At 40.3% G+C, this 26,460-nt stretch overlaps 1 protein-coding gene across 1 annotated transcript; it reads left to right on the top strand.

Moving 5' to 3' along the window:
- Positions 1 to 18,591: 18,591 nt before the first annotated feature.
- Positions 18,592 to 25,188, top strand: Oog3l1 (oogenesin 3 like 1). Its single transcript, NM_001024986.1, is given in 4 exon segments — positions 18,592 to 18,648; positions 22,087 to 22,397; positions 22,912 to 23,490; positions 24,311 to 25,188. Coding segments are annotated over 4 exon segments (1,500 nt in total). The 5' UTR covers positions 18,592 to 18,618; the 3' UTR covers positions 24,891 to 25,188.
- The last annotated feature ends 1,272 nt before the right edge of the window (positions 25,189 to 26,460 follow it).

Consider the following 26,460-nt stretch of genomic DNA (forward strand, 5'->3'; position numbering starts at 1 on the left):
AGGACCCTGCATTCTGCTGCCTACAGGAAACACACCTCAGAGACAAAGACAGACACTACCTCAGAGTGAAAGGTTGGAAAACAACTTTCCAAGCAAATGGTTGGAAGAAGCAAGCTGGAGTAGCCATTCTAATATCAAATAAAATCAATTTTCAACTAAAAGTCATCAAAAAAGATAAGGAAGGGGATTGGGGATTTAGCTCAGTGGTAGAGCGCTTGCCTAGGAAGCGCAAGGCCCTGGGTTCGGTCCCCAGCTCTGAAAAAAAAGAACCGAGCTCTCTGCTCCCAAACCCCATGGGAGAGAGACCTCACCGCCTGATCAGGTGGGCACTCCTGAGGCTGCAGAGCGGAGGAGACCACCAACACTACCCACCCCTGCCCACATCCCTGGCCCAAGATGCAACTGTATAAGGCCTCTGGGTTCCCGTAGGGGAGGGCCCAGGGGCGGCAGGACCCCTGCGCCTGAGACACCGCCGGAACCTGAAGGAAACAGACCGGATAAACAGTTCTCTGCACCCAAATCCCATGGGAGGGAGAGCTAAACCTTCAGAGAGGCAGACACGCCTGGGAAACCAGAAGAGACTGCACTCTGTGAACATCCAGATGCCAGAGGAAAACACCGAACGTCATCTGGAACCCTGGTGCACGGAGGCTCCCGGAAAGAGCGGCGCAGATCTTCCCAGTTGCTGTTGCCGCGGAGAGGACTTAGGCAGTACCCCACGAGCAAACTTGAGCCTTGGAACCACAGGTAGGACCAACTTTTCCCCTGCAAGAAACCTGCCTGGTGAACTCAAGACACAGGCCCACAGGAACAGCTGAAGACCTGTAGAGAGGAAAAACTACACGCCCGAAAGCAGAACACTCTGTCCCCATAACTGGCTGAAAGAAAACAGGAAAACAGGTCTACAGCACTCCTGACACACAGGCTTATAGGACAGTCTAGCCACGGTCACAAATAGCAGAACAAAGTAACACTAGAGATAATCTGATGGCGAGAGGCAAGCGCAGGAACCCAAGCAACAGAAACCAAGACTACATGGCATCATCGGAGCCCAATTCTCCCACCAAAGCAAACACGGAATATCCAAACACACCAGAAAAGCAAGATCTAGTTTCAAAATCATATTTGATCATGATGCTGGAGGACTTCAAGAAAGACATAAAGAACTCCCTTAGAGAACAAGTAGAAGCCTACAGAGAGGAATTGCAAAAATCCCTGAAAGAATTCCAGGAAAACACAATCAAACAGTTGAAGGAATTAAAAATGGAAATAGAAGCAATCAAGAAGGAACACATGGAAACAACCCTGGACATAGAAAATCAAAAGAAAAGACAAGGAGCTGTAGATACAAGCTTCACCAACAGAATACAAGAGATGGAAGAGAGAATCTCGGGAGCAGAAGATTCCATAGAAATCATTGACTCAACTGTCAAAGATAATGTAAAGCAGAAAAAGCTACTGGTCCAAAACATACAGGAAATCCAGGAATCAATGAGAAGATCAAACCTAAGGATAATAGGTATAGAAGAGAGTGAAGACTCCCAGCTCAAAGGACCAGTAAATATCTTCAACAAAATCATAGAAGAAAACTTCCCTAACCTAAAAAAAGAGATACCCATAGGCATACAAGAAGCCTTCAGAACTCCAAATAGATTGGACCAGAAAAGAAACACCTCCCGTCACATAATTGTCAAAACACCAAACGCACAAAATAAAGAAAGAATATTAAAAGCAGTAAGGGAAAAAGGTCAAGTAACATATAAAGGCAGACCTATCAGAATCACACCAGACTTTTCACCAGAAACTATGAAGGCCAGAAGATCCTGGACAGATGTCATACAGACCCTAAGAGAACACAAATGCCAGCCCAGGTTACTGTATCCTGCAAAACTCTCAATTAACATAGATGGAGAAACCAAGATATTCCATGACAAAACCAAATTTACACAATATCTTTCTACAAATCCAGCACTACAAAGGATAATAAAGGGTAAAGCCCAACATAAGGAGGCAAGCTATACCCTAGAAGAAGCAAGAAACTAATCGTCTTGGCAACAAAACAAAGAGAATGAAAGCACACAAACATAACCTCACATCCAAATATGAATATAACAGGAAGCAATAATCACTATTCCTTAATATCTCTCAACATCAATGGCCTCAACTCCCCAATAAAAAGACATAGATTAACAAACTGGATACGCAATGAGGACCCTGCATTCTGCTGCCTACAGGAAACACACCTCAGAGACAAAGACAGACACTACCTCAGAGTGAAAGGCTGGAAAACAACTTTCCAAGCAAATGGTCAGAAGAAGCAAGCTGGAGTAGCCATTCTAATATCAAATAAAATCAATTTTCAATTAAAAGTCATCAAAAAAGATAAGGAAGGACACTTCATATTCATCAAAGGAAAAATCCACCAAGATGAACTCTCAATACTCATCTTCTATTGGTTTATATACAAGTGTGCAATTTCTAGGCTTGAAAGTAAAATGATGCTATCTGGTGCTGGAGAGAGGAGCCTTGTTTTTTATTATGGCAGCTTGCTATTTTTGTAACATGGTGATTTGGTTGAACACAATAAAGTACAGTAGTAACTGATCTCCCCCTCTTCCTGGATGAGTTAGGAGATGATTAAATGTTGATGTCAGCATCCATGAGCATATTCAGATGAGCTTCTGCTTCTGTTGAAAAGGATGCTGTGTTTGATTGTGGTCCGAAGCTTTGAAGCACTACTTGGCATCTCCTTCCTTGGAGGTCTCACTGTTTAAACATAACAGATTTGATAGCTTGTTGGTAAGGTGAGGTCCAGCTTGTCTCCACTAGGTCATCTTCATGTGAATCCGGTGGTTATACGGTTTTGTTCTAGGGATATTTCATTTTTTTAATAACGGTTTTAGCTGACATTCATGGAGAGAATGAATCCTTAGAAGTGTGCCACTAGTGAAAGGAAATCCTGTCTAGAGTATGTTTCTTTACAAAGCTGTGTCACACCATCCTTTGGGCCCTCTGCTGGGAAAGTAGAATCAAGTCTCAAATAATGCCTTTTAAATTGTATCCTCTAGTATTATAGATGTAGGACAGTACTGTATCATACCTCTGTGGATGTAAAATAGCTTGTACCTGCTTTATGATACGTAGTAGTGACCGTGCTTTATCAGAGCTGTTTTTAATGATGTTGCTCAGAATGTTTTCTTTCCAGATGATGATTGAGAAGCTAATTTAAAAAAAAATGGTGCCAGTTACCACAAGAGTAACAGAACTGTGCTGTTTTCTCAGGTTTTGTTTTTTTACTTTTTTTTTTTAATGGAGTGTGCTGGATGTCTCTACAGTTTTGTTCAGATGACTGCAGAACCTGGAAAAGCTGTTGCTGCTGTTGATGCATAACACACTGCTATTATTGGTCTTTTTATATAAATATAAATATATATATACAGATATATAATTTGAATTTTTTGAAACTTTACCTGTGCTGTCAACTTTCGAAAAAAGTATCCCCGTTTACTGTGTTGAGTTGGCACTGTACAGAAATTAACAGCCATATTGGTCTAGAAATGTTGAACTTAAGTTTTTTCCATTTGTACAGGGGTAACACACTGTATTAAATATGTAAGGTCTTATATACGTGGGTTTGATTACAAAAACTAATAAAGTATTCTCTAAATTAAAAAAAAAAGAAAAAAAAAGAACAAAAAAAAAAAGATAAGGAGGACACTTCATATTCATTAAAGGAAAAATCCACCAAGATGAACTCTCAATCCTAAATATCTATGCCCCAAATACAAGGGCACCTACATACATAAAAGAAACCTTACTAAAGCTCAAAACACACATTGCACCTCACACAATAATAGTTGGAGATTTCAACACCCCACTCTCATCAATGGACAGATCATGGAAACAGAAATTAAACAGAGACGTAGACAGACTAAGAGAAGTCATGAAACAAATGGACTTAACAGATATTTATAGAACATTCTATCCTAAGGCAAAAGGATATACATTCTTCTCAGCTCCTCATGGTACTTTCTCCAAAATCAACCATATAATTGGTCAAAAAATGGGCCTCAACAGGTACAGAAAGATAGAAATGATCCCATCCGTGCTATCAGACCACCACGGCCTAAAGCTGGTCTTCAATAACAATAAGGGAAGAACGCCCACATATACGTGGAAGTTGAACAATGCTCTACTCAACGATAACCTGGTCAAGGAAGAAATGAAGAAAGAAATTAAAGACTTTTTAGAATTTAATGAAAATGAAGGTACAACATACCCAAATTTATGGGACACAATGAAAGCTATGCTAAGAGGAAAACTCATAGCTCTGAGTGCCTGCAGAACGAAACAGGAAAGAGCATATGTCAGCAGCTTGACAGCACACCTAAAAGCTCTAGAACAAAAAGAAGCAAATACACCCAGGAGGAGTAGAAGGCAGGAAATAATCAAACTCAGAGCTGAAATCAACCAAGGAAAAACAAAAAGGACCATCGAAAGAATCAACAGAACCAAAAGTTGGTTCTTTGAGAAAATCAACGAGATAGATAAACCTTTAGCCAGACTAACGAGAGGACACAGAGAGTATGTCCAAATTAACAAAATCAGAAATGAGAGGGGAGACATAACTACAGATTCAGAGGAAATTCAAAAAATCATCACATCCTACTACAAAAGCCTATATTCAACAAAACTTGAAAATCTGCAGGAAATGGACAATTTCCTAGACAGATACCAGGTACTGAAGTTAAATCAGGAACAGATAAACCAGTTAAACAACCCCATAACTCCTAACGAAATAGAAGCAGTCATTAAAGGTCTCTCAACCAAAAAGAGCCCAGGTCCAGACAGGTTCAGTGCAGAATTCTATCAGACCTTCATAGAAGACCTCATACCAATACTATCCAAACTATTCCACAAAATTGAAACAGATGGAGCGTTACTGAATTCCTTCTATGAAGCCACAATTACTCTTATACCTAAACCACACAAAGACCCAACAAAGAAAGAGAACTTCAGACCAATTTCCCTTATGAATATCGATGCAAAAATACTCAATAAAATTCTTGCAAACTGAATCCAAGAGCACATCAAAACAATCATCCACCATGATCAAGTAGGCTTCATCCCAGGCATGCAGGGATGATTTAATATACGGAAAACCATCAACGTGATCCATTATATAAACAAACTGAAAGAACAAAACCACATGATCATTTCCTTAGATGCTGAGAAAGCATTTGACAAAATTCAACACCCCTTCATGATGAAAGTCCTGGAAAGAATAGGAATTCAAGGCCCATACCTAAACATAGTAAAAGCCATATACAGCAAACCAGTTGCTAACATTAAACTAAATGGAGAGAAACTTGAAGCAATCCCACTAAAATCAGGGACTAGACAAAGCTACCCACTCTCTCCCTACTTATTCAATATAGTTCTTGAAGTTCTAGCCAGAGCAATCAGACAACAAAAGGAGATCAAGGGGATACAGATTGGAAAAGAAGAAGTCAAAATATCACTATTTGCAGATGATATGATAGTATATTTAAGTGATCCCAAAAGTTCTACCAGAGCACTACTAAAGCTGATTTAAACAACTTCAGCAAAGTGGCTGGGTATAAAATTAACTCAAATAAATCAGTAGCCTTCCTCTACACAAAAGAGAAACAAGCCGAGAAAGAAATTAGGGAAACGACACCCTTCATAATAGACCCAAATAATACAAAGTACCTCAGTGTGACTTTAACCAAGCAAGTAAAAGATCTCTACAATAAGAACTTCAAGACTCTGAAGAAAGAAATTGAAGAAGACCTCAGAAGATGGAAAGATCTCCCATGCTCATGGATTGGCAGGATTAATATAGTAAAAAATGGCTATTTTACCAAAAGCGATCTACAGATTCAATGCAATCCCCATCAAAATACCAATCCAATTCTTCAAAGAGTTAGACAGAACAATTTGCAAATTCATCTGGAATAACAAAAAAACCCAGGATAGCTAAAACTATCCTCAACAAAAAAAAGGACTTCGGGGGAATCACTATCCCTGAACTCAAGCAGTATTACAGAGCAATAGATTAAACAGAGACAGAAGGAACACCTATTCAGAGCCTGCCCCACATGTGGCCCATACATATACAGCCCCCCAATTAGATAAGATGGATGAAGCAAAGAAGTGCAGGCCGACAGGAGCGGGATGTAGATCTCTCCTGAGAGACACAGCCAGAATACAGCAAATACATAGGTGAATGCCAGCAGTGAATCACTGAACTGAGAACGGGACCCCCGTTGAAGGAATAAGAGAAAGAACTGGATGAGCTTGAAGGGGCTCGAGACCCCATATGAACAACAACGCCAAGCAACCAGAGCTTCCAGGGACTAAGCCACTACCTAAAGACTATACATGGACTGACCCTGGACTCTGACCTCATAGGTAGCAATGAATATCCTAGTAAGAGCACCAGTGGAAGGGGAAGCCCTTGGTCCTGCTAAGACTGAATCCCCAGTGAATGTGATTGTTGGGGGGAGGGTGGCATTGGGTGGAGGATGGGAGGGGAACACCCATAAAGAAGGAGAGGGGGTGGGGTTAGGGTGATGTTGGCCCAGAAACCGGGAAAGGGAATAACACTCGAAATGTAAATAAGAAATACTCAAGTTTATTAAAAAAAAAAAGAAAGAAAGAAAGAAAGAAAACCTTATACCCTCTTTCTATTGCAGCAATCACTTTGTCAATTTGTGCTCTGTGGGTGGCGCTCCTGATGTAGTGCCACTGTGGGGTTTTACAACAGCTGTGGCCAAACAAGATACCCCGAGAGTCAAATGTCTCATATTATTTAAATCAAGGTGGGCCATTTCTCATTTCACAGCTATCTACTCCACAAGAAAAAAATCTTTTCATCTTCTGGGCATCACAGCCAGACTGACTCTGTCCAAGTTGTTGTGGAGACCACAGGGACCTGGTAATTGTTTAGGTAGTGAAAAATAGATGAAACTCTGTCATATTAATTATTACATGACGTCTAGATTATAATTTATTCCCAGATTTCTTTTTTTTTTTTTTTTTTTTTTTTGGTTCTTTTTTTCGGAGCTGGGGACTGAACCCAGGGCCTTGCGCTTCCTAGGTAAGCGCTCTACCACTGAGCTAAATCCCCAGCCCCTATTCCCAGATTTCTAACTACATTGACAACTAAGGTAACTGTAGTCTGGCAGCTAGAAAACACATATAGCTCCTCACCGTAAGGTAATGTACCAGTGTATTAGCTCATTAATAAATTAATTTACTAGCTAACACTACCAGTTTTTTTTTTACAGACTTCATGATAAAGGATACCCAAGGTCAGATGTAAGCTTTCACCAATATATATAACCTCATACTTCTTTACTTAAACTCAGTTCCCAGTGACTGAATGTTTCATCTTTCCTCTTCTTGCTATGCCATAGTCCTAACATTACGCAGTACAGTTCCTATAAATTTGCCTAACCATTATAAAACATTCTACTCTATAATGCAACTGTATAATCACAAGTTGAAATTTTAAGCTCTCTTTGAGTGTTTTAAAGTGTTTCTTGTGATAAATCTACACTATAAGATATCATGCTCAAATATAAGATTCATTTGATTTCCTTTAAGATAAACTTAAAGTGTTTCTTGTACTGAATCTACACTATAGCTTTCATGATCAAATATAAGTTCCCTTGGTTGTCTTTTAACTATAGATTTAATGTGTTTCTCTTGTTAACTATATGGTCAACTATAACATTTAAAAGGTCAAGGTTTAGAATTTTCTTTATTTTTCAAATATAAATTTAAAATTGTTTCTCACTACACACACACACACACACACACACACACACACACACACACATATATTCATTCTCCTAGACAGAGGAAGAGCCTTCCTTGTTTCTTCTGCTCCACAAAAAGTCTTTACTTTCTCCTAGCTCATCTCAAAGACCATTCATGTTGTTAACAAATTTATCTCTTTTGTAAACTTATAAGCTACAGGAAACCCACTCAGACCTATCTCTCATGGACCAAATAGACTCCATGAAGATAAGTATACCTACCTATTCCAGAGGCTGGGATTCCTTTCCTGTGCCCTGAAATTGAGACTCAACTCACCCATAACCACCAAGACCTAAGGGGTTTCAAATGTACACCTAAGAAAATATTTTTCTCCCAAACATACTTAACTTTACTCTCCACCTGTAGTGTGTATGTGTGTGTGTGTGTGTGTGTGTGTGTGTGTGTGTGTGTGTGTGTGTGTTGCAGCATCTTGTCAAATTCAGGCATTTATTACATCCAGGATAGCTCTAGAAAAGTAATCAACAGATGCTCCAATCTTCTCTCACAGACACAGATACTTTTATTGGACCTGTTCCTTCCTATCTATCCACAGATGGTTCCCCAGACCCTGGACAGTGAATAAACAAACACATTTCCTAAGATCAGACCAACAACCCCATACCCATATTCCTAGGTTTCCCAGAGATGCATTGCCCCAAATCAGCAGTAAGTAGCTAAAGATCATGATGACTTTATTCCTGCCCCACCATCATCTCCTAATTTTGCCTATTTAATTAAACCAAAATGAGGTAATGTTGGTATCTAATCTAGGCTCAACCCGTAGTTACCTGGCAACAGCCAGGTAAGCCTGACTCACAATAACAGGAGTTGCTTGGGCCCTCCTCCTCCTCCTCCTCCTCCTCCTCCTCCTCCTCCTCCTCCTCCTCCTCCTCCTCTTCCTCCTCTTCCTCCTCCTTCCTCCTCCTCTTTCTTCTTCTTCTCCTTCCTCCTCCTCTTTCTTCTTCATCTCCTCCTTCTTCCTCTCTCTCTCCTCTCTCTCTCTCTCCTCTCTCCCTCTCTCTCTCTCTCTTGCCCTCTTGCTCTTGCTCTCTCCTTTTGCTCCTTACCCTCTCTCTCCACATGTTCATGGCTAGTCTCTACTCCTATACACCTCTCTCTCTCTCTCTCTCTCTCTCTCTCTCTCTCTCTCTCTCTCTCTCTCTCTCCCCCTTTCTATCAACCACTTTCCCTATTCCCTGAATAAACTGTATTCTATACTATACCAAAGTGTGGCTGGTACCGCAGAGTGGGGAAGGGATGCCTAAGCATGGGCCTACAGAGCCACCCCTTTCCCCCACATCATTCTCTACCTCCCCCAAACATATTTCTTCTGATTTTATCTTTTTATAAAACAAAGCAACCTATGTCCTAATCAGGTAAATACTACACCTCCACCAGGACAACGCAACTCATTCAGAGATATTTTAGAAACAAGGGCATCCTGCAGACTGTCTTTTCAAGTGGACGAATAGAAGAAATTGTGTTGTTTTAAAACAAAGGATCCTATCCCTCTGGTTCTATTAATGAAGACTCAGGAGCCTGATGCTGGTGTGAAAATCTGCTAGCGTAGAGAGGCAGAGAAAGCATCCAGCTGATCTGCCTACTCCACCAACTTCCCAGAAGGAAAGTGCTCCTTCCACTGCATGATGTCTCAAATAACCTTATCTTCAAAGACCCTCCCTGCTCCTTCCTGTGTTTTCTTTCTTTTTTTTTTTAAGATTTATTTATTTATTATATACACTGTAGCTGTCTTCAGACACACCAGAAGAGGGCGTCAGACCCCATTACAGATGGTTATGAGCCACCATGTGGTTGCTGGGATTTGAACTCAGGACCTCTGGAAGAGCAGTCAGTGCTCTTAACCTCTGAGCCATCTCTCCAGCCCCTTCCTGTGTTTTCTTATGATCACTTCTCAATCGGTTGCTTGCTATGCCTCTTGGCCTATCATTAACTTTATTCAGTTCTTACTTAGAGAAAGCTCTTTGATTGAAGGCGTTTTTCTAGTTCACAATCTTGGCATTCACGATGTCAACAAATATCCTGCAACAACATTGGGCTCACTTCAAAATCCAAGTCTGCTTTCACCTCCAATGTCCTCTGTGTTTCCCTGACTTAATTTCACATTTTGAGACACATTTGAGTGCTGCATAGGTTTTCTTAGACCTGGACAGATAAGTGTTCTGTGCTGAAACTCATGATCCTTCTGCCTCAGCCCCCTGAATGCTGGTGTGACCTGCATATTCAGTTACACTGTGATTCATATCTAACGGTTATCTTGTGTTCGACTGTTTTTCTTAGACAAGTTCCCACTCTATAGACCTTGAACCTTTGGATTCCTCTCTAATCTTCTGATTTGGCCTCACAATACCTGGGATTCTTGTTCAGAAATATTCAAGTGTCTTGAAAATCATTGCTTAGCTCATATTGAATTTTGTTTCTTTGCTCCGAGAAATATGATCTAGTTCTATAGTACATGTTAGTCTTAAATGTGCAAGAACTTACTGACCTCATCTTCCTAAATGGGAATATTAATATTGTGAGAGTATTTTAAAAGTCCTTCTTAGTGTTAGGCAATAGGATTCCATTATCAAATATATTGTCCTAGAAATAGTATGTAATAGAGGAAAACCTTGACCCAGTTTCATGCCTCAACTTCTCCATTATTTTGAACCAATACCTTTGTGACATGGTTTTCCCACTTGTATATCTGCCTGATGGTGTATATGTAGAAAAAATTCAGAGTATCCAAGAGATGGAAAGTGAAGGTTTAATGAAGTACTGTTTGGTGAATGATCAACATATTGCTATCCAGGCATTCAGACTAGAAGGAGCTACATGCACATGAAAGATGGCTGAAGTAGGACAAAAGAGCAAAATAATGGGGAATAAATACCATTCTTCTTTTAAATTTGTTTATTCAACTTACACCTCAATAGGAATCTCCCTCTCCTGCCTTCTTGCAGCTCCTTCTTTGTCTCTACCCGCAAGCACCCTTCTTTGCATTTTTTTCTTTCTTCAATCCTTTCTTTTCTCTCTCTCTTTCTTTCTTTCTTTCTTTCTTTCTGTCTGTCTGTCTGTCTGTCTGTCTGTCTGTCTGTCTGTCTTCCTTCCTTCCTTCCTTCCTTCCTTCCTCCCTCCCTCCCTCCCTTCCTTCCTTTCTTTCTTTTAATGGTCTCAATAGCCCGGGGTTACCTTGAACTCCTGATCTTCTATTGTACACTTCATAATTGCTTGCTAGAAGCTGACAGCTTCTAACAACTTAGGCCTCTCTTTCTTATTCTATGGCTAAAATCCACTGCCTTCTTTCCTCTTTAATTCTCTGTGATTTATTTAACTTCATAAGTCTCTGTGCTTTAACTCATTGTACTTAAATACATGCTACAGTAACTTAACTCTTTACCACTCCTATTGTCTGTACTTACAGAAGTGCTGAAAATTTGATTCTTTCTTGTTCTGTGCTGAGACAAATGGTAAATCTTCAATCTTTATGCTTAAATATGTGCTGGGGAAACTTGACTCTATCTTTCTTATTATCTGTGACTAAATTAGTGCAAGTATATGGGAATTAACACATGATATTTATCTGAGGTTATTACTAGTACTCCTTTCTGGTCAATGAAAAGTCTATAACTGGACAGGAAACTTATTAACTCTTTTTGAGCCAGAGAAAAAGGAAAAGAAAGGAGTCACTCGCACAGGGAACACACTCACCAAGTGAAGTAGGACATGGCTAAACCCATACATTTGGATGGAGGGATGGATGGGTGGATGGATGGATGGATGGGGCACCACACAAGCAGCCAACTTTATGTCTTTCTCTGGTGCCTTTTTATGTTCTCAGATAAAAATTCTTTAGAAAATTACCTCATAGATAAAAAGTTGTAAAAATGGTAGTTTCAGAAAGGTATCAATAACAGGTTAAAAGCAGTATTTCATTATAAATACACAGTTTTCACATGCCTTTGCATTATCAGTGTACAGTTGTGGCTTCATCCTTGGACTTGAATGTTTTTCCTTGGACAAAATCTTGTCACAAACATACTTCTTTTGTAGTGTAATTATCAAAACACATTATATTTTGTATCATGCAGCCTTACGATTGTGAGGGGTGCTCATTTTCTATTCTTCATTCTATCTTTATTACATCTTTCTAGCAAAACATCTAAAACCGTCTCCTAAAACTTTCTTCCTAACATTATTTGAATCAAATCAGGAATTCTATAAAGTCACTAATTCATCTAAACAGTATTGGTTCATCTTTACGTTGATCTGCAGGACATTTGCTCAGTAGGGTGGGCTGATGCCCAGACATCTTTAAGCTATGCAATAGTGAAAGGAAAGGCATATCAGCTACAAGAAGCAATTCTGAAATGAAGTCTCCTGAGACCTTGCCTCTCAGAGCTCACCCATCTCAGGCCTGAGAAGAGGGAGCCACTTCCAAGAAGGCCACCTTCTAGCCTCAGCCTTTTCTAGATGGTTCCTAACAATTGCCAAGGTGACTAACTAATGTCACTGAGGCCCGCCTCTAGGCCATCTGACTATACTGCCCTATTCTTCAGGGTTCCCTACCTATGGCTGGTCACGTGCTTCTAAAGATCGCCAAGAGATGGAAAATAGTCAAGGATGCTCTGTGTAGTGCTGGTTGCTCTGGATCTGTCCTGAAAGTCACAGACTCCTATTATTTCTCTCTCTCTAGAGTGCTTGGATTAAAGGTATGTGCCATCATGACCTACTAATTTTAATTTGAGACTTAAATTTGTTTTCATTGCATAATTTTAAATTAAATTTGTAATAGAAAGAAGGTCACTCTGGAGGAAAGCTAGATTCCCTCAGCTTCAAATTCATGCAGTTCTTCATATTTCTGCCTTCCCAGTTCTAAGGTTAAAAATGTGCATCTAAACACTTTGTTCTCTGCCTGCCAGCTATCACATATTGCCTGCTCCCTCAGTGAAGAGGTAAATTTCCTATACCTGCACAGTTCTTTTTCCTGTTTTCAGAGTCACTCTGAAAAACTGGGAAAAAAACAATCCCATTCAAGTTAAGGTTTACAAAACGATATAAATAATATAAGGGTTAGTACAGGGAAACAGGAGCTGTATTTTGAATAGGGTTACCTGTTGGGGAAATTTATAGCCCTATGGAAATGGCCATTGCAACTATCTGGAAAAGAAAGAAAGGTGTCCTGTCCCCACTTAGACAAGGGACAAATGATCCAATAAACAGTTCCGTTCTGAGAATGTTCAAAACAGTTACTTACTGGCACTGAAAAGATTACTCAGTCCTCTTCTGGCAGACATGGGTTTGTGTTGGAGATTGCTATTAAATGCTTTGAATCTGCATGTCCAGATATGGAGGGCCTTTGTTGCCAATTGGTTTTTTTTGATCTATCAATAAAGTTTTCAGAGGCTAATATTTGGGCATGGGGTGAGACATTTAGATTTGTGTTGTAGAACACAGTGAGAATAGAGAAGACTGGGAGGAAGAAGGGGATGGAGCATTGACAGGATATGAAGCCAACCAGCCAGGGAAGTGGCCAGGGGCAACACATGGCACCAGAACAGGCTCACAGAGAATGAACCACCAACCAAAAAATATACACAAACTGGACCTAGGCCTCCCAGTTCATATGTAGATGTGCAGCTTGACCTTCATGTGGTCCCAAACAACTGGAGCGTTAACTATCCCAAAAGCTGTAGTGTGTATATGGAATGTGTTCTTCTAGCTAGCTGGTCTGTCTTGTAGGACCTCAGTGGAAGAGGACACACCTAGCCTCACAGAGACTTGAAGTATCAGGATGTAAGAGGTACTGGGGGAATCCCCCCGCCCCCGCAAGAGGGGAACTGGATGGGAACATGGGAAAAGATTGTGGGTGTGGTTGACTGGGAGGGTGATAAAGAGAATAAGAAAAGAATTAAATTACAAAAAGGAAAAGAAACAGGCTTCTTCCTGCAAGTTTGAGGAAATCCTGTGTTCCAAGAAAAGAAGAAACCATTTATCAATCATCAGATACAAACACTGCTTTAGATTTTTTTTTTGTTATTTGTGTGTTTGTTCATATGTTTTGCTTTGTATTTTGAGACACATATTATCCCTGGCTGTTTTGAAACTCACCATAGAGATCATGTGGACTTCAAACTCAGAGACCAGCCTGCTTCTGACTCCCTGTTGCTAGGATTAAAGGCACACTGAAGAATGCCCGTCTTAAATTGACATAAAGATCAGCAGTCAAGGCACTTATGTAACCCACACCTGTCATTCTAGTCAAGATTGCCTTGAATTCAAGGTCACAGTGACATTCTAAATGAGACTATCTCAAAAAACAAAAACAAAACAAAAAACCCCTAGAAAGCACAATGAACCAATTGATAATTAGATATAACTGAGAAAACACTTGGAAATTCTGGTTAAGGAGAACTCAGGTGGCCAAGGTTGGAGAATCTATATGAGTTCAGGCGAGGCAGGCTTATGTAGAGAGGATTCATCTCAAAAAAGAAAAAAAATCAATTTATACGCACACACACATGTATATGTGTGTGTGTATATATATATATCTTATATATATTGATATTGATAGAGATATAGGTTATTTAGAAGGGGAAATCTTGACTCCAGGTTCTGTGATTTTTCTGGATGCTCTGACGCTTTATTCATCCCTCCACTGAACCCTGCCATACCCTCCCAAAGTCAGCCTCTTATTCAACAATTAAGCCTCCACCTGATGGCTTAATTTGAAATCTGTACCCAGGAAGAAACTTAGACCAGACTGATAGTCAAGAACTGATTAATGGAAGGCAGGTGGTTGTGCCTTTAATCCCAGAGCCTGTTAGGCAGAGGCAGGTGGATTTCTGAGTTCTAAGAAAGCCTTGTCTATAAGCCAGTAGAATTCTCCCAAGGAAAAGAGAGATCAAACTGGGACCTGGATCTGTCTATGCCTATGCTCGTGGAGTAAAACCTGACACTGGAAATCAGATGTGATGGTGCACATGGTTTCAACCAAAAGTAAACTAAAAAGACTGGGAAGAACATTTCATACTCATTAAAGGAAAAATGCACCAAGAGGACTTCTCAGTTGTGAGCGATTATGCCCCAAATGAAAGGGCACCCACATTCATAAAAGAAATATACATTAAAAATATTTAGAGGCCATCCTGGACAACATGGAGAGTTCCAGGTCAGGCAGGGCTACATAGAGAGCATTAGTCTCAGCACAAACAAATCTCTATGTTTACATTTCATACATATTAATTCTATTACACCAGGGTAAGAAACAGGCAGATCTCAATGAATTTATTAGATAGTGTCTTGACTGATTGCTTTCCTTTAAGGAAAGCTATAAAACTAAAAGTAACCTGAAACTCAAGAACCCCTTAACTAAACCACTCCCCAAAATGAGTTTTTTATTCATTAATTTGGTAACTACTTATGTACTAATTTTTTTTTATTTTTAATAGATGTATTTTTTACTTACATTTCAAATGTTATTCCCTTTCCCAGTTTCCTGTCCATAAGCCCCCATCCCCTTCCCCTCCCCATATGGGTGTTCCCCCATCCACACCCACCCCCTTACCACAACCCACCCGACGTTCCTCTGCACTTTTGGACAAGGTCTTGATCTGTAGCTAAGGTTGATCTGAAACCCTATTCCCAGCACTCCTCCTGCCTCAGCATTCCATTTGATAGGATGACTGTTGTAAACCAACACACCTGGCTGAGCTTTCTTCACATGTGATGCACACCATTCTGAGTATTTGTGTCACATTGGCGTTATTCCGTTCCTGGCCACAGACATGCTCACAGAATCTCCTAAAAATGTCCTCTGAGGACTCTGTGACAAACAAATTGTCACAACTGCATTCTCTCCAGGAATATATATCTGCGTTGGGTGTTGTATCATCCTTCAGCTGTGTTAGCTACTCAAGAGGGCTGAGGCAGGAGGATGGCTTGCATGTATTGTGAACACCAGTTCTGGGGATGCAGTCCCCAGATAGTGTTGACTGATGTTGGTCCTAGGTGCCACAGTAGAGAGAGAGAAGCTCACCAAGATGCTAAGCCTTCATTTCTGAAGGAGCAGAGGGGTACAGCCTGTCAGGGAAGACTGACAGCTGGCTAGCCAGCTCACTCTACTTATTTTATTCAAACATCATAAAAGTCTAATTGGGGATGGGAAATGTTCAAGTTACCAAAGTTACCTTGCCCTTGCTGTTCATGAGAGCAGATGACCCACACAAATCTCAGTGGCTTTTGACCATGGCTAGCCATAAGCAAAAGAAAGAATTGCAGGTTTGCCAGGAGTGTCTTAGGACCAAGATGAGCATAGCTTCATGTTCTCCCATAGCAACAAGTGCAGACATTAGAAAAAAGACAATATTTCTTCAAGGTTTAAACAGTCTCACAGAAATTTCTCAGCTTTTACTGATTGACTCACACATACGGAAGGCTTATGTTTCCTTTAAAACAGTTTCAAATTTATGTTATGGCTAGAGACATGACTCTCAGTGAAAAGAGGATGTCTCAGAAGAAACCAGCCAGGAAACTAAGCAATGGATGTCAATAATTTAAGTTGAACCAGGTATGGTCAAGCACACCTTTAGTCTCAGTATCTTGGAGACAGGCAGGCTGATCTTGTGAGTTTATGGCCAACCTGGTCTACGTACAAAGGTTCAGAAAAGCCAGAACTACATGGTCAGATGCTCTTTTAAAAACATGATGGGATTTGAGGCAGGATGTTGCCTTACACTTATCACAACAGGAGGTATAAATGGTGTTGTCACTTCTTCTGGGCAAACAAATTCTTAGTCAAGCATGTCTGTGTGATCATTTCAGTGCTCCAGGAGCAGAGCTAGGCTAATCTCTGTGTTCAGGGCCAACCTAGTCTGTATAGGGACTCCCAAGCCAGTCATGTCTACAGAGTGTGACTACAGCTTACTATCTGTGGCATGAAAGGTGGCTCAGGTGTTTAGAGCACAGACTGATTGTTCAGAGGACCCAACTAAAATTCCCAGCACCCATATCGGGTAGCTCCCAACCATAAAACTCCAGATCCAGAGGGATCCAACTTCTCTGGCCTCTGAGAAGTTTCATCCATGTGAACATTTCTCACAAAAGACACACACACATACATATGATTAGAAATAAGAAAAATTTAAAGTGTGATAAATGAGATCATTACCCCAGCAATTTAAGGAAGAAATAAATAAATGTATATATACAGATGTGTGTACTAAAATTATATTGAAGATGATTTCTAAGCAGTATTTTATTTATGCACAGCCAACTAGAGCAATCTTGTGATTAAGTATTCACAGACGCTTTTCAGTTAAAAATATTGTTTTATTTTGGTTTTTGGTTCTTCCTTTCTTCCTTTCTTTCTCTTCCTTCTTCCTTCCTTTCTCTTCCTTCTTCCTTCCTTTCTCTTCCTTCTTCCTTCCTTTCTCTTCCTTCTTCCTTCCTTTCTCTTCCTTCTTCCTTCCTTTCTCTTCCTTCTTCCTTCCTTTCTCTTCCTTCTTCCTTTCTTTCTCTTCCTTCTTCCTTCCTTTCTCTTCCTTCTTCCTTTCTTTCTCTTCCTTCTTCCTTCCTTTCTCTTCCTTCTTCCTTCCTTTCTCTTCCTTCTTCCTTTCTTTCTCTTCCTTCTTCCTTTCTTTCTCTTCCTTCTTCCTTTCTTTCTCTTCCTTCTTCCTTTCTTTCTCTTCCTTCCTTTCTCTTCCTTCTTCCTTCCTTTCTCTTCCTTCTTCCTTCCTTTCTCTTCCTTCTTCCTTTCTTTCTCTTCCTTCTTCCTTTCTTTCTCTTCCTTCTTCCTTTCTTTCTCTTCCTTCTTCCTTTCTTTCTCTTCCTTCTTTCTTTCTCTTCCTTCCTCCTTTCTTTCTCTTCCTTCTTCCTTTCTTTCTCTTCCTTCTTCCTTTCTTTCTCTTCCTTCTTCCTTTCTTTCTCTTCCTTCTTCCTTCCTTTCTCTTCCTTCTTCCTTCCTTTCTCTTCCTTCCTTCCTTTTGAAAGTTTATTTGTGTAGTGCTGGCTGTCCTAGAACTTGCTTTGTAAAAATGCTGGCCTTCGACTCAGAGATCTCCCTGCCTCTACCTCCCTAGTGAAGTGGAAACTTGTAGTTCCTTTGGAAAGTTAGTTATATCAAATGATGTTTTGCTGGGACACACAGATGAAACGTTGTCTTGTTAAAGCTGACATATGAAAGAATGTTTTCTTGAAGTAATCCCAGGTGAAAAGAAGTTTTATTGGAGGAGACACAGGAAAGAATGTTTACCTAAAGCAGACACAGGTGAAAGAATGTTTTGATAAAACAGACATGTAAAGGATGCTTGATCAAGGAGTAAATAGGACCCCACAGACAGTGGGAGACCATCACTGAGCGTTGGTTTGGTTTGCTCTGCCTCACTGCTTTTCACTAACAGCACCCATGTATTGGATTGCCTTACATAGCAATGTTGAACTCAACTTGTGATAATACTGCTTTTGAAAGAAACTTGCCAAGAATTGCTCCTGAGGTTCCCACGCCAGCTTGCTGCTTCTGTGGCCTCTACTGAGGCCAGTTGTCAAGCCTGGTGTTTTGTTCAGTATTGACCTACAGACTGGGGATTCCTACCTCGTGTCTGCCTGCCAAGAGGACTGGACTGAAGTTGCTTTTGAATCAGAGGCAGACTTTGGCTGGGAGGGTGTGGCTACAAAGGAAAGGTTCAGCTGAAAGGTATATAAAGAGTTACAGCAGGCAGAGAAATTCTCAGTCTCTTGGAGTTTGGAGTCGCAGACTTTCCGGACCTGATTATGGTGCTCTGTCAACAATGTCCAACTCAAGTAAGTCCCTCAGTTCCACAAGGATACCTCATCTCATGCAATCTAGTCTAGTCTTGTCCTTGCTTGAAATTTTATTCATATAATGTTTTACTTGCTGATTATTCTTTTTTGACATGACTTCTCTCTACATAAGATTGCCTGGCCTGTATCCTAGGTATTCTGTACTTTTTGGCTTATATCCACTTATCACTTAGTACGTACCATGTATGTCATTTTGGGTGTGAGTTACCTCTCTCAGAATATTTTCTAGTTCCATCCATTCACCTGCAAAATTCATGATGTCCTCATTTTTAATAGCTGAATAGTATTCTATTATGTAAATTAGCTACATTTTCTGTATCCATTCAGCCATTGAGTACTATCTGGGTGGTTTGTAGCTTCTGGCTATTACAAATAAGGCTGTTGTGAAGGTAATGGAGGATGTGTCCTTGTGGTATGGTGGGCATCTTCTGGGTATATGCCCAGGAGTAGTATAGCTGGCTTGTCAGATAGTTGTGTTTCCAATTTTCTGAGGAACAACCAGATTAAGTTCCAGAGTAGTTGCACCAGTTTGCAATCCCACCAACAATGGAGGAGTGTTCCTCTTTCTCCACATCCTCACCAGTGTTTGCTGTCACCCAAATTTTTGATGTTAGCCATTCTGATTTTTTAAGGTGGAATCTCAAGGTCATTTTGATTTGCAATTCCCTGATGACTAAGGACTTTGAACATTTTTTTTAAAGTGCTTCTTAGCCATTTGAGATTCTTCTATGATTGAATTCGGGGGGAGACTGAAGAAACTGAAGGAGATGGTGACCCCATAGTAAGACCACTAGTCTCAACTAACCTGGATACCTGGGAGCTTCTAGAAACTGAACCACCCAATCAGGCAGCATAGAGGCTGGTCCAAAGCCCCCAGAACGTATTTACAGCAGATGGCTGCCTGGTCTGGCTTCAGAAAAAGAAGATACACCTAATCCTAGAGAGACTCGAGGCGCTAGAAAAAAAGGGATGCCTGGGGTTGGGGGGGGTGTGTGATGGAAAGGGGGCACCCTCTGGAAGACAAGGGGGAGGAGAAATTAGATTAGGAACTTTGGGAGGGGGAGGGGCAGTAGTTAGAATGTAAATTTTAAAAAAAAGTTGCCTTACCTCTGAAACTCAGAGATTCTCCTACCTCAATCATCTGAGAGCTGCTTAACAAGAATATCCAAGTGTGTTCTCAGTTACATCTAATTATTGATTGGTTCTCTATGGTTCCTGTGGGACTTTTGTTTTATTTAGATTTGTTTTTGTTTGTTTTTTTCTTCTGAGACAGTCTTTCTAAGAATGTCAGGGTGACCTTGCATTCAAGGCACTCTGAGCTGCAATGTCAGATGTGAATTACGTAAGTGCCTTCACTACTGATCTTTATGTCACTTTAAGCCTAGCATTCTTTGGTGTGCTTTTGATCCCAGCAAGAGGAAGGCAGAGGGAGGCTATGAGTGCCAAGTATTATTTGTCTTTTAAAAAGGCAAAACAAGGGGCTGGAGAGATGACTCAGGGGTTAAGAACACTGAGTGCTCTTCCAGAGGTCCTGTATTCAATTCCCTATAACTACATGGTGGCTCACAACCATCTATAATGGAATCTAATGCCCTCTTCAGGTGTGTCTGAAAACAGGGACAATATACTCATTTACATTAAATACATACATCCATACATACGTAACTAAATAATTCAAGCAAAACAAGGAAACAAACAAAATACAAAAAAAATCAAATAGTATTTGCATCTGCTCACTGATACATAGTCTCTTATTTTCATGGAACTCAGAATGTCTTCTACTTGAAGGAAGAACACCTGCATATATATATATATATATATATATATATATATATATATATATATATATAGTGTGTATGTATATATATGTGTATATATGTATACATATGTGTATATGTGTATATGTGTATATATGTATATATGTGTATGTGTATATATATGTATATATGTGTATGTGTATATATGTATATATGTATATATGTGTGTGTGTATATATGTATATATATGTGTGTGTATGTAGTATATATGTATATGTACATGTATTTCTGTATGTGTATGTGTGTTTGTATCAGTGTGTGTGTATTTAATAGACTCTAACCTAATCACAGTTCACTTCTTCCTCTCCTCCCATACCCACCCTTGACTGCAACAGGAAGGCAAAGACTGGATGGATGGTCTCTAAATTTGATGTCAGCCTAATTTATATAGCAAGTTTCAAAGCAGTCATATATAAGACCATGTCTAAAAGAAGCAAAACAAAACAAACCAATAAACAAAAACAAAGAAGATATTTCCATCTGCTGATCGATACATGGTCTATTCTTTTCAAAGAACCCGGGTTGTATTCGATTTTCAGGAAGAAGCTAGCCTTTTTTAATTAACTGTTCAAATGAAAAATCTAAATATGACTTGAAATTAAAATTTCTGCTCCTCCTTTTTTTTCTTTCTTTTTTTTGTTTTTGTTTTTGTTTTTTATTAGTTTCTGCAGGTCACAGATCTGTTCTGGTGCTGCTGTAGAAATAACCAATTGTGAGCTAATGACCCTCCTGCCCTCCTGTTTTCACCATGTGAATGATAATCTCCACTTCATAGTCTCTTCTTTCTGGATGTTTTCTAAAGAGTTCCAGATGAAGCCAATGGCTACTGAAGATTTACTGACTTTAGTGTTTCTTTCCCACTCTTTTGAGCGCAAGCTTGGCGGTTTCTCAACACATTCAAAGGGGCTGTACAGGCAATAATCAAAGATTGATGTCAATAACTAATGATGGGAAGACATCATGACCTGTTCCACATAGTGTAGCTGGATAAATAGAGAGTGTGGATAGTTTGGAAACTGTTTTCCTTTGATTTCTTTGAGGGTCTGGAGAGCTAAGCACAATATACTCCTCATCAAACAACCGACTGAGCCTTCAGAGTTCGGGGCTATCCCTTCCTAGTGGGATGGGATGTGTTCACACCAGCTGTGGCTGAAATCAAATGTGGTCTTTGTGAACTGGGCTACTTTAAGAAGCCTCACACCACCAGAGAGAATTATGTCTTCAAAACCAACAAAGGCCAGACCAAACAGTTCTGGATTAGACAATCCCTATGGTGCCATAGGCTGGGCACTGGTGGAATACACATTTAACCTAACCCTTGGGGAGGCATAGGTAGACAAATCTTTGTGGGGTTCAGGTAAGTGTGGTCTATAAAGCAAGTTTCAGGACAGTCAAGGATATAGGAAGTTCTATAAAGACCTTGTCTCAAAGAACAACAACAACAACAAAAACCAAAAACAAAAAACTGAGGGTGCTCAGATTGGTAGACTGGGTTCTCCATCCTCATTAGTAGTGATCTAGTCCTCACACTTCCCTGTGTGGGCAGAAGGGATTCCTAAGTTTCTTGTCATTAATGGCATATTTTTCCCTGCTTCCCTAGCCCCCCTCTTTAAGGGAAGTCACACAGAATGTCTACTCCCCAACCACCCTCCTGAAGCTGGCAAGACAGAGGCTACTGAGGGAGGAGGCCTTGGCCATTTCTGCTCTCAAAGACCTGCCCAATATGATGTTCCCAGAGATGTTTGAGGAGGCCTTCATTGATGGACGTACAAAGATCTTGACAGCCATGATACCTGTGTGGCCCTTTCCATACCTTTCTGTAGGAATGAATATAAATAACCTTAACCTGGACACTTTGAAGGCTGTGCTTGAGGGGCTAGATATACTGATTTCACAAAAGGTTCGCTCCAGGTAGGCAAGATCAACTGGGATTGGAGGAAGGTTCTGAATGCTGAGAAGGAGCAACTAGGAACAGAGAATATTTGTCCAACCGTGGATCAGAGGCTTCTGATCTTCAATTTTTTCTTCATCACATAGTATCCACTGGATATCAAGGCTTGGAATAGTGTAGAGGCTTGGGCTCAGTCTCCACTATCTGGGCAAATAATGGCTAATGTAGGAAAATAGAAAAGAGTAGTGTACTCAGTGAGGAATGGGCCTTTTCCTGCATCCCTCAAATGTACAAGTGAAATGAGGTTTGGGATTAAGGGGCCTGGAATGAAGGAAAGTAAGAAAGGGCTAAAGATGCCCCTTTTTGCAAAGAACACTGTTCATTTACTCAGCATGAAGCTTGGGGTTTGATTCTAGGCAAAGGAAAAAAGCAAAGTTTTAGAAGAAACAGCTGATGTGTAGGATGTGGAAGAGAATCCTACTGTAAGACATATCCTCTCTTACCTTCTGAGAATTCTACTCATTTCTCCCACAGTAGGTGCAAACTCAGAGGGATCAAATGGAGGGATACACAACATGATGTGTGTGGAATATGGTCTGGATTCCATGAAGATAAAGACTTACCAGAGTCCACAACACAGAAGCAGCCAGTGGAGAACAGTCCTGAGTGTGAGGTGAAAAAAGAATTAAAGGTTATGACTCAACTCCAACTCGCGGAGGGCAGAGTTGATGAATCTACTATATACTTGTTGCAGTGGGCCCAACAGAGAAAAGATTCCTTTCATCTATGCTGTAGAAAGCTGGAGATTCAGGGCTTAACTAAGGACACACTCGTAGAAATCTTCAATACTATTCGTGCAGACTGTATACAAGAACTGAAACTAGGCTTTTTCTTCATAAATGAGTTGGATCTCCTTAATCCCTACCTGAGACAAATGAACAATCTTCTCAGACTTACTCTAGATCACCTCAGAGGTTCCATTGGTTTTGGTGAAGAGAATGAGGAGGAGAAAGCAATCACACTGATTTCTCAACTTCCCGCATTTCACTGTCTCCAAGAATTCAATATAAATGATGTCTCTTTTATAGATGGCAACCTGAAAGAATTCCTCAGGTAAGGAAGGACTGAAAAGGTCCATTAGACCAGAGAAAACTTCTCTTTGCTTTTCTCTTTCCTTGCTTTTGTTTTGTTTTTCTTTGTTTTATTTTGCTTGCAAGCTAGAGAGTCCATGTTGGTCTGGCCACCATGCACCTCGTATTCTAAGACACAGCATATCTGACCACATGAGCACTGTAATAAGATATGTATGACCAGGCATAGGTGTACCTCTTATTGCTCATGTGTGAAAGGTTTTGAGTCCAAAAACAGGTTGAGTAGATGAGAAATTTGTGACACTGGATTTCAAGGTAAAGACAATTGAACATGGACTTTGGAGGAACAAAACCTCTGAGAACTTTTTTTTTTTGTTTTTTTTTGTTTTTTCCTTTTCCTTTTCCTTTTTCTTTTTCTTTTTTTTTTTTTTTTTTTTTTTTTTTTCGGAGCTGGGGACCGAACCCAGGGCCTTGCGCTTGCTAGGCAAGCACTCTACCACTGAGCTAAATCCCCAACCTCTGAGAACTTTTAAAAATAGCACTAGAAAGTTGTTGAATTTTGCTTGGGGTAGGTAGTCCTTCCTATGTGCACCATGTTGGCCTGATATATCCACTGCTGTGGTTTCCTGCCAGACACTCAATTATGCCTATGGTGATCTCTACAGGCCTCAAACTAGAATGCTGTGAGTTGTATAAACAATCAAGAGAAAGCCATGCACTGTGGGTTGACCTCAATATATAGTCAGAATGAGTTTGGGAGAAGTGGCATCTGCTTAACTGCCAATCCTATCAACCCTCTTCAACACGATTTGCCAGGAAACAATTATTTGTTCTCTCCCCAGGTGCCTGAAGAAGCCCTTGGAGACACTCTGTATCACTAACTGTCAACTCTCACAGTCAGACTTGGATTACCTGCCCTATTGCCAGAATATTTTTGAGCTCAAACGTCTGTACCTTAGTCTGTCTTTACACAATTTACTCCTTGCGCCTCTTGGGTTTCTCCTTGAGAGAGTTAGACATACCCTGGAATGCCTGAACCTGAAGTCCTGTGAAATTAAGGAGTCTCAGCTCAATGCCCTGCTGCCTGCCCTAAGCCAATGTTCCCAACTCACAGATGTCAATTTCTATGATAATAATTTCTCTCTGCTTTCCCTGAAACAACTTCTACACCACACAGGCAAGTTGAGTCAGCTGACCAATGAGGTATACCCTGCTCCCCTGGAGTGCTATGATAACAGAGGAGTAATACTAACAAACAGATTAAAAAATTTTGGTCCTGAGCTCCTCGATATAGTCAGGGCCAAAAGACAGCCTAAGAAGGTCGCCTTTGCTACAATGCCATGCTTTAGGTGTGATGGGCACTATGTTTATGATCTGGAGACCCAATGTTGCCATTTTAAATGGGATCCACTTCAAAGTTGATTGTGGAATAGAAAAATGGAAGCTTATTATTGGGGATTGATGAAACCTTAAGTGAATGTCCCTTGCTGAAAGGAGCGTGGATATGTCAATCACCTAAAGGTCTGAGACACATTAGATAGGCAAGATCTTCCTATGACCAGGTGAATGGATGTTGCATCCCAGAATATATCAAGCACTCTTTTTGCTCCTAGAATTATCATACTTTGAGTGTGTTACAATACAGGCACCTATCCATAAGGAGATTGTCCCCTCTGTTGACTGTATACAATAAATGTGTTGACTTTCTGAGTTGCTAATATATTTCTATCAGTGCACAGATCCTAATCATTCCAAACATTTCTATACCTATGTCTGGTTTCTTCATTCTGCATCACAATAATTAGGTCAATATCAGATTTGTGCAGTTCCTTACATCCCAGGAGCAGGTCTTATAAATGGGACCTAAAGGACAGGTCTTCACAAAATGTTCAACGTTTTGAAAACAATTTAATATGTAGTGCATTCAGATCACAACAGCTAAGTTAGATATGGAGAACAATGGGGTGAGGGGACAGGATTCCTCAGCATCCAAGAAAAATGAGAATAAAGTGAATACCAAGGCAGGCGCAGTTCAGGAACTATGTCCTTGTATTTAACCTTTGCTGGAAGACATTATTTGCAATATATGAATGTGCAGAGACCTGATATTAAATGAGAAGGATATGTGACCTTAAGCTATCTAGTTCTTCTTATTTCCAGAACAGTTTATATGTTGGCTAAGAAGAGATTCACTTAGGCAGAGAGATATGTCCTAACACCATCCCCTGGTTCCTTGGGACAGATCCTCATGGGGGACTCCCAACCTTCATGTGTAGTATGGCTTCTTGAAGATGTTGAGGTGACTCATAACAGGCTGTGGAGAGGAGGATGTTCTCTATGATAAGTAAGGAACTTATCACAGTTTCCTTACTCACTTTAGTTTATCTCTTTAACATCCAGGCTGGATAATTTTGTCTAGACCTAGTGCCATGAAACTCTGTCTCACTGACTTGGTATGGGTCTAATTTTCCTCTCTAGAGTGTCTGGAAAGCTGAGACTGAATATGTGTACCTCCATGCCAGGTTATTTTCTTTTTAGAAAAATGTACCAGGATGTTCATGAGATTCTGTGAATAGCCTGAGATAAAATAATGAGTTTTCTTGAGGAATTCCCATAAAGAATGAAAGATGTCTCTGGCTGAAGTGAGGGATGAACTATTATGTAGATATCCTCAGAGTCAGGCCAAGATACCCTCAGACCAAGTTCCCAACACAGAGGAGATCTATGTGCCTCAAAGGAACAAGGGGCAAGGGATGAGAGGCAATGACAGGAGATAGAAGACAAAGGAGAAGGGGAGGGAACAAGAGAGAAGATAAACGACTGTTTGTTCTTGGGGGCAGGGCAGGAGGAAAGGACTACCTCTGGATAGAAGTGCAATGTGTGCTTTGAGCTTTAGTAAGGTTTCTTTTATGAATGTAGGTGCCCTTGCATTTGGAGCATGGATATTCAGCATTGAGAGTTCATCTTGGTGGATTTTTACTTTGATGAATAT

The sequence above is a fragment of the Rattus norvegicus genome, chromosome 5 (genome assembly GCF_021556685.1).
Source record: "Rattus norvegicus strain SHRSP/BbbUtx chromosome 5, alternate assembly SHRSP_T2T, whole genome shotgun sequence".
NCBI classification, from domain to species: Eukaryota; Metazoa; Chordata; class Mammalia; order Rodentia; family Muridae; genus Rattus; species Rattus norvegicus.